Source organism: Molothrus ater, chromosome 5, assembly GCF_012460135.2.
Source record: "Molothrus ater isolate BHLD 08-10-18 breed brown headed cowbird chromosome 5, BPBGC_Mater_1.1, whole genome shotgun sequence".
In the NCBI taxonomy this organism is placed as follows: Eukaryota; Metazoa; Chordata; class Aves; order Passeriformes; family Icteridae; genus Molothrus; species Molothrus ater.
Genome location: NC_050482.2, coordinates 54700244 through 54713258, shown reverse-complemented (window position 1 = coordinate 54713258; position 13015 = coordinate 54700244). Strand labels below are relative to the sequence as shown.

The 13015-nt window shown below is 39.0% G+C and overlaps 1 protein-coding gene across 1 annotated transcript in view; it reads right to left on the bottom strand.

The window, feature by feature from the left end:
* VWF (von Willebrand factor) overlaps positions 1-13015 on the bottom strand; it is a 117128-nt gene that overhangs the window by 30097 nt on the left and 74016 nt on the right. Inside the window, exons 31-35 of the mRNA XM_036404921.2 lie at positions 11647-11790; positions 10331-10495; positions 8010-8053; positions 3609-3786; positions 483-703 (exon numbers count right to left, since the gene is read on the bottom strand). Coding sequence (XP_036260814.1) covers positions 483-703; positions 3609-3786; positions 8010-8053; positions 10331-10495; positions 11647-11790 — 752 coding nt within the window. The remainder of the gene's footprint in view (positions 1-482; positions 704-3608; positions 3787-8009; positions 8054-10330; positions 10496-11646; positions 11791-13015) is intronic.

Here is a 13015-nt window from a genome sequence, read left to right as displayed (position 1 = left end):
GGGTTCAGTTTGAATATTCTCTGCCTATGAAACAGATGTAATGCATACTAAGCTACCCCTTCTTCCAATGCTGAGGTCCATTTGCACACAAGGTGAGAAGCAACTCCCTAGACCTTCAGCTGGCCAGTCAGGCGCAGCTCTGTGAGGGACAGAGCACTCTCCCATGGACTAAACATAGTGTGAGGGACCAAAAGAGGGAAATCAGCGTGCAGTATGTCCTGTCTGTAATCCTGCCTTTCTGGCAGAAGTGTCAGGGACACATTGCCAAATCCCGTGTTCTTGACATTGGCACACCAGCACAACAGGGAGAACAAGAGGGGAAACTTGTCTGGCTCATTAAGCAAACACTGATTGTATCATGAAATGGAGAAGAGATGTTAAAAATAGGCTGAAACTGGATCAAGAGATGAAATTTGTCCCCATAACCTGAATTCTGCAGCATGAGCAGACAATACACAGATGAATTCATGGTGTTTGCTTACTGCCATGTCACTGAAGAGCTGCACTCCTACACCATGATGCTTCACTTCGATGGAGTCCATGCAGTTCATCCTGGGTGCTGCTCTGCAGGGCCCCTCATGGAGCAGGACTTCAACATCATGGTGCAAGTCTTGAAATAAGGTGTAAGAGCAGTTGCCAGTCAGCTTAAAATTCAGCCCATCAAAAGTGACAATATGTTGAGATGAACTTCCTATACAGACACCTGAAAATAAACAACAACAACAAAAAAAACATGTAAAAACATTTTTAATTTCACTGTTTCTTCACAACTGTTATGGGCATGGGGAACCAACTAATTGGGAAAGAGGGGAAGGTAATGAATTGCAAATTCTTTGACAAGAAACTTTGGTAAATACTTCATCACACATGGAGGTTTTTTGCAATATCTTTGTCTGAGAACAGTAAGTATTAAAACCGATTTGGATAAACTTGTAAAAAATCCCTTTGCCTAAAATTTTTTCACATTCAATATGATTTAGTAACAGATTTTATGTAAAAATTAAACAGGGAAAATTCCTTTACTGTTTGTAGAAAGACTGTAACACTCTGTTCAACCTTTGCATTGCATGATATTCGGTACAGTGTTACACCTGATTCCAAATGACACTATTTCACCCTTATCAGACATGTCACAAGTTGACACCCAGGGACTGTTTTTCAGACAGGAAACAGGAAAACTGCGGAGAAATAATATGCACAGGATAAACCATTGGCCAGCTGATAGTTGCTCAGTGTCCTGGTCATTGGGTTATAAACACTTTCTTGTCTTCAAAAACTGGAAAACAAGGAAGATTATAACCCCAGAAGAACCAAAACAAAACCTGATGCTCCTGGTTCATATATTTTCAAATCTCTTGCTTAAAGGATAATAAGGACAATAAAATCAATGCCAGCAAAACATGTAAGGGGGGAAATTACCATTGCTAATAATTCAGTACTTTGCTTCTAGCTGAGAATAATCTTTTTCCTAATCAATGACCTTCAAATTTAATTTCTCAGGAAAAACAGCATGGGAGGGAGGGAGAGAGGGAGGGAGAGAGGGAGGGAGGGAGAGAGGGAGGGAGGGAGGGTAGGAGCCTGCCCCTTGGAGTACTGGAGGATCTTCAGATATTTTATCATAAATGCTTATAAAGTTTATACATAAATAACAATGAAATGAGTTAGCAATAAAACCACATTTCTCAATCTTCTGTGAACATTAAAAAAAAAATTAAGGAGACTGGGAATCCTTTTAAATTTCTCATAGGTTTCTGTAGCACAAAATGCACTAATGTGATCCATTTCAAAATAGTCTAAGAGCACACTGCAAATCATGCTGCAAATCACACTGCAAATCATGCTGCTGTAAAATTGGTAACTAGTTCAGCAAGCAAGCACCTTTGCACTGTAACTCCTGAACTATCCTCAGAACTCAGATGACCTAAGAACACTTTTTCAAGGACTTCCTCTTTGCAGGAGCATTTGTCACATCATCCACACTGTCAAGCCATGGCTGGAAATTGTGTTATAGCTCTCTAAATGAGTGAATCATGAGTCAATTTAGCAGCATTTTCATGGGTGCCTAACCAGCCTCCTTCCATAACAACAGAGGCGTTGCCTCACACAGAGCTCCTACTCAGCACCTCCTCTGCTATGCCCATCCCTGCTTTTCTGATTGCTGAGAGTTTTGTTTCACACAGCAACAGAATCAACCTTTCCAGCTGCTATGGATGTTGCTCTAGTTGGCACAGAATCACCATGTTTGCACTGAGCAGTCATTAAAAGAGGACTTGACCCATGGGGGTTTTTAATCAGCTGGGGGTGGGGGGAGGGTTGTTCCCTCCTTCTGCAACATGAAAGCTACCTACTTTTCCCTCACAAGTTTGACAACCTCAGGAAAAAAAAAATTGGAGTACCATGGCTCATTAAATTCATAAAGAGACAAACAATTCTTAGCTCATCTTGAGTGACCTATAGGGCTTTTCCTGATAATCAGCTAACAGTATGAAAGGTTATTTTCATTTACTCCTTTCAGAAGGTTTTTTATCAAGGTATATCTTGCATGCCAAAAGTAATGCCCTCATGTTGCTAGCTTTGTGTTTAGGATCAAGAAATTTAATAAAGATGCACTCCTTAAGGGTAGGTATCACTAAGACTATCTTTTAAACATCTTCAGATGGATAGTTATAAGTATTTTAGATATTTCCACTTTTTCAAAATTCTTGTAGCAAACCAGAAATGGTAGATTTCAAGTGTTAAGCGTTTAGATCATCAAATACACTTTTAGGAAATGACAAAACAATGGGTGTAAAAAATTTTGTATGTCTAAGAGTTCAGGGATCAAAATCCAGTTATCAGCTTTGGGATTTCATGCACTGTCTGGAAGAAATTGTACTTAAATCAGCCAGCTCAGCAGAGGACATTTTAAATTGACATTATATGTTGTGAATAGGAGGTGTGTGTATATATAGAGAGTTCAGATCTACTTCTAAGAAGTAAGCATATTAATTTAGATTTAAAACCACTTATGTTTTAATAAATAGATCACCAGCCTTAGGGCTGCATCCCTCTAACCCTGTAAATGTGAGTGGGTACACTTAATTCCTGTTCCTGTCATCCCAGCCCAGGCGCTAATCACACAGCCTTTCTGCTCAGATACTCCATGTGAGGTTATCTGGTGGCGGAGAGAATTTCTTGCTGATCTCTTTGTACTACACCTCCTTGATTGAGGGAAGGCCAAACCCTTAAGCCCCAAGATGGACCAAGAATCCATTGCTAGCTTTCAGCTTGCTGAGATAAATTCCTGGTTTCTCCTGTACTTCTTCCTTCCCAGCTCACACAGCTTTGGAAATGGAGCGTGAGATTCCCTGATAAAACACTGTCATTCTGCTAATGCAAAAAAATCATTGGCCCTGAACTTCAAGTAGCATTAGGCATTCCAGCATCAGTTAGGCTCTTACACGCCCAATTATTTGCTTAAACAGCTGTATAACAATTAAATGGCAATTTCCGCCACCCTGGTCACCTTTGAAGTGTCCAGTGGCTGAGAAGCTCCATTCAGCATTACACTTGTGGTCAAAACATTTCAGGTGATAGGGAGGGAGAGGCACCCACAGACAGATACTCACATGGGCACATCCATCGGCAGCCGCAAGTTTCCTCCACCTTAACAGCAGGAAGGCTGCTGTGACACACAGGCTTTGGCATCCTCTCACAGTTGATATGGCGGCTCTCCAGAACTGTGTAATCTCCTGGGAAGCACGTCACAGTGTGGCACTGGTCTGGTAATGTCCATTTATCACCAGGCTAGGGAGGGAAACACAGATATGGAACAATTGAAACCATTTCAAATGCAAAGTTTGGCTGGTGTCATGGAACTACAGCCAGAAAGTGAAGTGACCCTGACAGCAGTGCTACTCATATTAGCCTTGGGAAAATAAATGGAATGTGCTGTATTAAGGACTTCATGAGGATGAGAAAGTTTAAATTAGAAACAGTAAGAAGCAGGCTGAAATTCCAAGCTAAAGATAACAGTCTACAATAGGAGACTTTTTGTTCCAACCACCTATAGTTAGAGCTTAGCCATCCTACAACACGCATGGAGAGCAGAGTAACAAAGACTTCCCCTCAGCTTTACTTTAAATTTCAAATCCTTTACTTTTCATAAGCCACAGATGGTCAGAGCACAGCAGGAATTACTATTTGTTCCAAACTAGGAAAGCGTGGAATACTGTATTTTGTCAACTCTGAAACTTTAAAACAGCTCCTTTCTTCCCAAAGGGAAATTGTTCCTATACCAGATCACTGTTATTACACGTATGTAGTGGATTTCTAGAGCTAAAGAATTAAATGTAAAATATATTCGTGTTTTCTAAAGGACAGTCTGAATTTTAAGGCACTGGGATTATGTACTAATAAATGACAGAGAAATAGAGGTGCAATGTCTCAAGATTCCTATCTGCAGAAAGCTAAGCTCTCTGGCTCCAATCCTACAGAGCTCTAAAGTCCATAAGCAGGCTGAATGAGTTTTAAAACAGCATTCATCCCTGAAGTGGGCATTCCCAGGAATACCCCCAAATGTGGGAAACAGCACTTCCCAGAGTTCTCTCCAGAGGTGAGTCCAGAAACACCAGTACAAGTGAATTGGTGCTTCTGTGAGCTGGGTAACATTCCTTGATAGTCACAAGCAGAAATGTGGAGAAAAAAAGAGAATTGATACTGGATATGGACATCTTCCATCCTGTTCTTCACAGTTTAACCATCACTCCCATAGAAGAGAAGAAAAAAAGGATAAAAATACCTAGGTAACAACATCATTCACAGATAATTCTTCTAATTATGAAAGTATTTCTCTGTATCTCTGAGCTAGAGGAAGCCATCAAGTCTAAACAAGAGCTGCCAGATTTGCGGCCACAAAAAATTACATATTAAATGCAGGTTAATTTACTGGACTTGTTTTATATGTTTCAGGACTTTGAGAAGGTAACTGAAAGTTGCTTAATATTTTTTTACGGCTTGTGAGCCTAGAGAAGGCTGTGAAAAAGTAATAGGAGGAGCTTTAAGGACAGCAAAAGTATTTCTACAGAAAGAGATAGAATGCTTTTTAATTACAGTTGTCCCTCCTACAGCTCACTGAAAGTGGAAGCACCTGGAAGGGTACATATACAGCTGTGCAAGTCTGGCTTCCATACATACTTAATTGGTTTTAGTCACTCTTTAATAGGACATTTACTAGAAAACGTCTAAGATCTGGACAAGAAAAGCAGAAGACATTTTAAAAAAATATAAATTGAGGGATAAAAAAACCCCAAGAATCTTAGTGCAGAGAAAAACACAGGGACTCTGAAGACAAAGAGAGCCTAAATCCCAATTGATATGAAACTGTAGGAGCAAAAGCAGGACAGAAAGGAAAGCAAAATCAGGATTTCTAAGCTGTGAAGGGTAAGTCTGCCAGAACACTGCAGGAAGCCCCAGACTTCCTCTCTGAGGGAGCTCTGAACCTACAGACCTGGATGTGCACACTGTGTCTTGCTGTGCATCTGCAGGAGGGAGACCCACACAGCTCAGCAGCTCCCTTGGCTGTCATCTCTTAGTTTAGATGAGGTTATTTGTTTGTTTGTCTCTTCTTTAAGCCAAGAGCTGAACAATACTAGAAAAGTCACGGTAATAGCTCAGGAACATCGGGTTTGCCACCTTAAACAGCCTAGAAATGCAAATTGCTCTACAGATCACTTCATGAGGAAATATCACTATTATAAAACAAATACCTACACTTCTTTACCACCTTTATGCCTGCTTCTAAATTTCAAAACAAGACTAACAATGAAAATTAACTATGTAAAAAAAGAATCCAAAACCAAAACCTAATTTATCATACTTGTCCTGATATTCTGCCAACTATCAAATTAAAACATTAAACCAGTGGTTCTTTTACACAGCCTATGTTTGGCACTCCTGCAACCCCTTGCCACTGGACCTGATGAGTACTAAAGACTTCCAAGGATTCAAAGAACAGCTGAACAAACTCACAAAGGACAAAACTATCAAACATTAGCAAATACAAAAAGGTGCCACTTGCAGCTCAGAGTAACAAATTGTTTATGGCTAGGATAGTTCAGGGAATTTTTATACATATTTATTAACACTGCTTCCCTGGCTCCTATTTTTGGCCACACAATAGAGGGGATTGGATGGATTTTTGGCCCGATCCAGCACATTTGATCTGCTACTAACAATGACCTTAATCAAGAATATTCCTTCCACAGTCACTTCCAGGGTAAGGGTAATAACAAAACAAAACATTAAAAAGTAACAAATCATAATATTCCAAACACTGATAGGATTTAGGCTGAGATTTTTGATCCTGAGAACTCAGATTTCCTCGTAAACTGCAGGAGATTCCCACAATCTCCAGGTGCGTGACAGACATCCCAGTTGGGGAGCTGAGCCTCCTGGAAGAATTCTCTGAGCAACGCCTGAAAGATTATGAAGCCGATATAAAAGCCTGTGTTTTCTGACTCAGGGAAGGAAGAGCCTTGATTCTTCCTTCCTGTGAATTTGTGGGCTGTGCTGGAAGAGGGGAGCAGAACAGTGGCACCTTAGGGCCAGTGAGGTACAGCAGAGGATGCTGCACCACAGAGGCAGGAACTTCCACAGTGGCCTGTAGGCTCCATGGGATGGAGGCTGTGGCCTCACAGTGCCTTCCAACACCTATTTTTCCTGGCTGACAGAAGAGGCAACTCAAAATGCCCCTAAAGGCTGTCATTTGAAAGTGTGGTTCATATGGACTGGAGCCCGGTCCACTTCCTTCTAAAAGCATGTCAGCTAGAACAGAAATTGTGCTTTAAGTTTATCACCCCCAAAAATGAAACCTGACCTGTCTGAAGTTCAAGTTTAGCCTTCCCAGCACTTATCTACACATACCCGTGTCTGCTTCTAAGAGCCCAGAGGCTTGGTCACATTCAGTTCAAACAAAATCTGATTTTTTTTTTTTTTGTCTTAATAAAGAAGTATTTCAAGTTTAGTTTTTGTTTGTCGAGTTGTTTTTTTCTTAATTAAGCTGTCAGCCTCAAAGCCATCAGATTATACTTTGTGTCCGATTTAGCTAAAGCCTTTCTGTATTCTGATCAGCTGATTAGGGCCAACTACATAAAGCAGCTTTGATATATTTCCCGTGTTTAGGTAATTCATATTCACTTATTAGCCACACCCTTCTTTCACAGTCATGTCTTCACAAGGGAAAAACCAAAGGAATATTTTTTATGTATTGGAAATTCAAGATGAATCCTAGAGAAGAATTCATAACTGATCCCTACTAGAAAACATGGCACAAGTGTACGCTAATATTTTTAAATGCATGTAGTACAATATACTCTGAAAAACCTTGGCATTTCACCTGAGATGAAGAATCTAAACCATTTATAACATCTGGAACACCAATTTCTTAGAGTGGGATCACTTTTGAGAGATCAGACAAGCTTACTTGCACTTCTGAGCATTTTCTCAGGATTAATGAGAACTTTTGCACAAACAAACTCCAAGAAATTTGATTTCCTTGCTAAAGAGATGATTTTACCTAGAGACATAACTATCAAACAATAATTATCTTCCTGTAAAATTGCCATAGGGACAAGGTATTTGTAATTTCAGCAGAAGGACAGTGGCTGGACAATGAGGTTGTCCCTGTACATGCACCTTTATTTGGCCACTTCTGTCCCAGAAGTCCTCTCACCAAAAAATGAAAATGCATTTTTTGCTGTCAGGGAAGACAAACATTGTCACTGTTCTGCAGTGGTTCTGCACTGACTTCAATAACATTCAACACTCTGCAAGATGAAATAATGTTAGAGGAAGCCTCCTCTGTATGCAAAGTTATCCCACCAGTTCAAAATCCAACATTTTCTTCTTCCAAAATCATTCTTGATATTGTCTCATGCTTTTTTGTTTTAGGTTTACTGTGAAGATATTCATGTTCTTGTACAAACTTTGCAACTTAAAAGTCAGATGGCCAAACCAGGCAATGCACTTACTCTCCTTTTGTTTCCATCCTCATCTATGCATTCTCTGACTGGGTCTGAAAGAGAAGCAGACATCTTTTAGTCATCCTGTTCCCTTATCAAGCCTTTTAAGTGATGATCACCAAAATACAGATTGCTTACTTAAAAGCTTGATTTACATTGTGAGAAGTTTGGGGGTTTTGTGCTAGAATGCGTGAATCCCTACCTGAAGACTGCAGGCATTTGTCCAAAGAGCATAAGAATAAGTCACAGAAGGCATAAACAATGTCCGTGGTCCCAAAATACTTCATGAGCAAAAACTAGGCTGCAATTCTACAGCACTTCTTGTACAGCCACAGCTCTGCCCAGATGGTGCTTAAAGGATGACCACGGCTTTGGCTCTGAGGCACCGTCCAGCCTTACCTCAGAGTCTTGTGATCCATTGAGGACATTCCTGGGAATTAGCAGGTAATGACAATTTCCACACTCACATTTATTAAATGCAGGTAGATCAATACAGCATAACTACACAAATAGCTATAATAAGAACACCCAAATTCAGTTTCCTTACATTTAGTCATGACTGTGATGAGCATTTTTTTCACATAATCAGGTAAACAGTCACAGGGCACACACTGAATTGCAGCTTCTATGTTTGTATGCTTTCACTACACACCTAAAGATATTTTGGAAGCAATTTCATTTTTGTACTATGGCATGACAAAATCTCTAGGATATTAAGACACTGACTAGCAAATCTTTTGTAGAATACTAGACTATGCTAGCCCTATATACACACTCTGCTCTGTCTTTTCCAGGATAAGTAATGTATTTTGAAATCATTTAGGAACTCTTTAAAACCTTTTTTTAATGGTATTATTTTTGGTACACTTCCATACAAAAGGCAAGACTCCATCTGCATGAGAAATCTAACTGTATGAGTCAAGAGGGGAAAATTATGCTTTACAGATTGTATGAAATTTATGTAAAACAAAACAAACAGGAAAAAAATCCAAACAAAAAATAAATCCCCACAAAAAAAAATATTGTTTTTCGCCCCCTAGCAAAGTCTTCACCATCAGCAAGAGAGCTAAATTTCTCAGATCTTAAGTGTTGAATATGTCTATAGTTCAAGTTTGTCTATAGTTCAACAGCTTTTTGAGCTGTTGGAAAAGCTTTCATAAAAAATACAAAGCTTTCACCTCTAGTACTGATAGGTTATAGCACAGATTGCAATAAGAAAATAATTATTGGTTCCAAATTCCTGCTCCCCATCCTAAATCTTGGATCAATGTAATTTACAGCAAGAAAAATCACATTTTACAGTGTGAAGAGAATAAATGCATCTTTAAAAATTTATTTTAAAAGGCAGGAAAGAAAATGGAAGCTGTTTAAATCTAGAAAATGGCAGCTGTTTGATTCTCTGGAGAGATTTTAAAACGCCAGAAGTGATCCCAGCAGAGGCTGATCGGATATCTCCAAGCTGGACTGTGAACACTCTGCAACTTCCTCATTCTCAGAGCTCCTTGGCTCCACAAAAAAAAGTCCATTTATTGTAGTGGAGATGTAACTAAGCCCTAGTAATGCTGGCAAAAACCTGTGCAATGACTAACACCATGAGGCAGTGGCTTGTGGTGAGAACATGTGGATGTTATTGGAACAGGAATAACTACAACAAGATGAGGGATAAATATCTATATCCAGATCAAGGAGGTAAAGAAGTAAAATCCTGGTCAGTGTTGAAGCAAGGTTCCTTAGAGAAGAAGCATTGTCATCTATAAATAAGTAAATGCTTGTTTAAAACATTTCACGCTTTTTTTTTCCAGTATCTGTTTCCCTGGGAAAGGAAATTCTTTATTATTTTTCTTTTTGCCTTCTATTTTGGCTGAATTTTCTGTAGACATGCACATAACAATGTCTGAAAAACACATAACTTGAAATCTTTGCTCACAGCATTTCTGAAAGTTCTGAAACATGCCCCATTCATTCATGACAGCTTCAACTTTCCTGGTGTCCTTCAGTTATTGACCAGTCCTGAGTACTGATTATCAAGATTTTTACTAAGATTGATTTTTATTAAGACAGAAGCTTGAAAGTTCAGGCCTAAGCAGTTCTAAAAACCTTGCTGGAATTGGGCTAACTGGAATAGCAGCTGGATACATATTTAAAGGGCTGAAATTTGGTTTCACACCTAAGTTATGAAGGTGGTCTAGGTCAGCATTTGTGATGGTTGTGAGTGGAACACTCACAACAGATCATCTGATTGCCTTCTCGTATCAAGAAAAATCATCCTGGTTTGGCATTTCAATTTTTGTGTTTTGCTCCAGACACAAGGTCATGACTTTTTGACTCACCCATGCACACTTTTTTGATAAATTCACTGTTCAATGTGATCATAGTGGATAAATCTTCAAAATTCTGGAGCTTCATGATTCTGTTAGCAGCAGATGGCCCAGCCAAAGTCCTTAGCTGCCCTTCATCATATCTGTTTCCAACACCAACTGGGAACAGGGATACTCCTAGGAAATGAGAAGGAAGGGTTTGAAATAGGCAAGGCACAGGAGAAAATCATTGCTTATGGACACGGAGTGTTCATTCCTGCAATTATTTAAAGAATGTGGCACTTGGCAGTGCTGGGTTAATGGTTGGACATGATAATCTTAAAGGTCTTTTCCAACCTAAAGATGATATCACTTTCATTTTTTCATTTGTTTCTAAAAAAAAAATAGAACTGGGAAAAGTTTTTCTCTCAACACTTAATTTTCAGGTGTTACTTGCATCATTTCCCCCACACTGGCAAAAGGCAACTAAGGGCTGAAATGCTGCTGTAATAATCACTCTGTTAGCTAAGATGAGCTCTATTAGTCCCAAGCATAATAAGATCATTCATGATCTTATTATGAAATTAAACAAAACAAAACGCAGCTGCAGACTTAATGACATCTTCACTCTTTTTTAATGAAAAAAAATGAATCTCAATATGCTGTTTTCTTTCTTCAGTTACACAGCAATTGGATTATTTTCAAACCATTTAATTAAAAATAACAGTTGATAGTTGTAATACAGTCCATGCCTTATTCAATACCTTGCAGAGCAACCTTCAAACAAAGTCAAAGTTCCTCAGCTGAACACCTGAGGAACCTGAGGTACTGAAAAAACAGCCAGAAAACTTGAAAAATCATCAGGCAGCATATTGATAGTAAAAGTATATTCCTGTAGAGGTCAGTGAAGAATCTGATAAAAACCTCTAATTATTATTATAACTATTTTCTTTATGATGATTATTTTTATTTATCATTATTGATATTACTAGAGTGAACCTTTCAAGTTTCACTGTACTGCAACAATACTGAATTTATGATATTAGATCCCATTTCTGTTATCCCTGTCAACCCACACGATCTCAGAAAACGAGACGCTACTAATTTGTAAGTCCTGGGGAAGTTGTCAGCCTTAATTGCAGATGGGTCCTCAACTTCCAAGTATCTCAAAGGCATCTTCACAGGCCATGTTTTTTTCAGGTCTGCTTCTTACCACAACACTATGCACAGTAATTCCAGAACTTACATGAACACACCAGTGTCTTGTTTTTCCATCTTTTGTTCTAGCTCATTACTTAAAAAGTAATAACAACTCTACTGATAAATAGTGACAGTGAAACGAGGTTTACTGTTCACTCTTGCAGAAAGGGCAGCAGCCTCCACAGCATCTTGTGAGCTCCCCGACATGATGACAATCACAACCTTTGATGCGCTGGGTCTGCCCCCGTGGGATTCTGACATTGCATTCTGGACCACAAAATCAATGGCATTTCCTAGGAAGAAATGAAGAGAGAAATGAGAGATATAATAGAAAATTCATAGGAGACCATAGAACTAAATTTTATATTGCTTTCATGTGTTACACTATTAGGTAATGAAAAATATTTATTTTTAAAAGACTCTTAATGTCTGATTTATTGCAGATACATAAAAGATCACAGCTATTAAAAACCTTCCAGTATTTATTAAGACATCCAAACACAGAGGACCATCCTTAACTCCATCTGTAGACTATCCCAGTCTCTGCAGTGATAGGAATTTTTTTCCCTTTCCTTAGCTATGATAACAAAGTCACGCTCCTCACTTAAGTAGTTACCTTTCCCAGAAGTATTCCCAGCCCTAAAGAATAGAAGACATTGTGGGGATTATATTCCTGCTTCAAACGGCCGAGCAACACTGACATCCAGTGGCGAGCTGATCCACAGCTTGGCATCATCCTGAGTTATTCACACAAGTTGTTCTGACTCCCATAAAAGATCTAGTGCTTCCTTAATTTCATCAACTTTCCCTACGGGTGTGAAAAGCCTATCTTGCCTCCACACTACCAGCAACCTTTCTGAAATTTAAACTCTGTAAAATCCATGATACAACCAGGTGATCCTAATTAAAATAAAAACAAAAAAAAAAAACCCACACCAAACCCCACAAAACTCACAAAGAAATTCTACCTGAGCTACCAAATCACAAACTAGCTTAAATGGGAAGCTGCTGCCCATTCATTTTACATCTGTGAACACTCAGGCAAATTTTGTTGATAATTATGACCTCAGCAAGAAAGCACTTTGTTAGTACTTGCATTTAGACATGTACTTGCACAAATATTTACACTGGGACTCATGATATGCAGCTTTCTTAAAAGCTCCTTTGGGCTTGGAAGTTATCAGGTCAGGAAGTAGAAATGAAACCGGGTGACTGATGTGATGTTCAGGGAAAACAGTGACTGGTGAACAATAAACACTTGAAAGAGTATTTCCTCTGAGTAATCTGCAATAACTGTGGAGCAAAAACAGGCTTGCCTGAGGAATTCACTGTAAACAGGTCTGCCTGAGGAATTTATAATAACAAATGCATTTGTAAAACACTGGAAGTCAACCTGTAGATAATTCACCAGCACAGCCCCAGTACATCTTAGCGCACCTGAACACTTTGTACTTGATGTACTTGATGATTCTTGCACCATGTCACTCACACCTGTTTAGTGATAGAAGCAAAAACCCT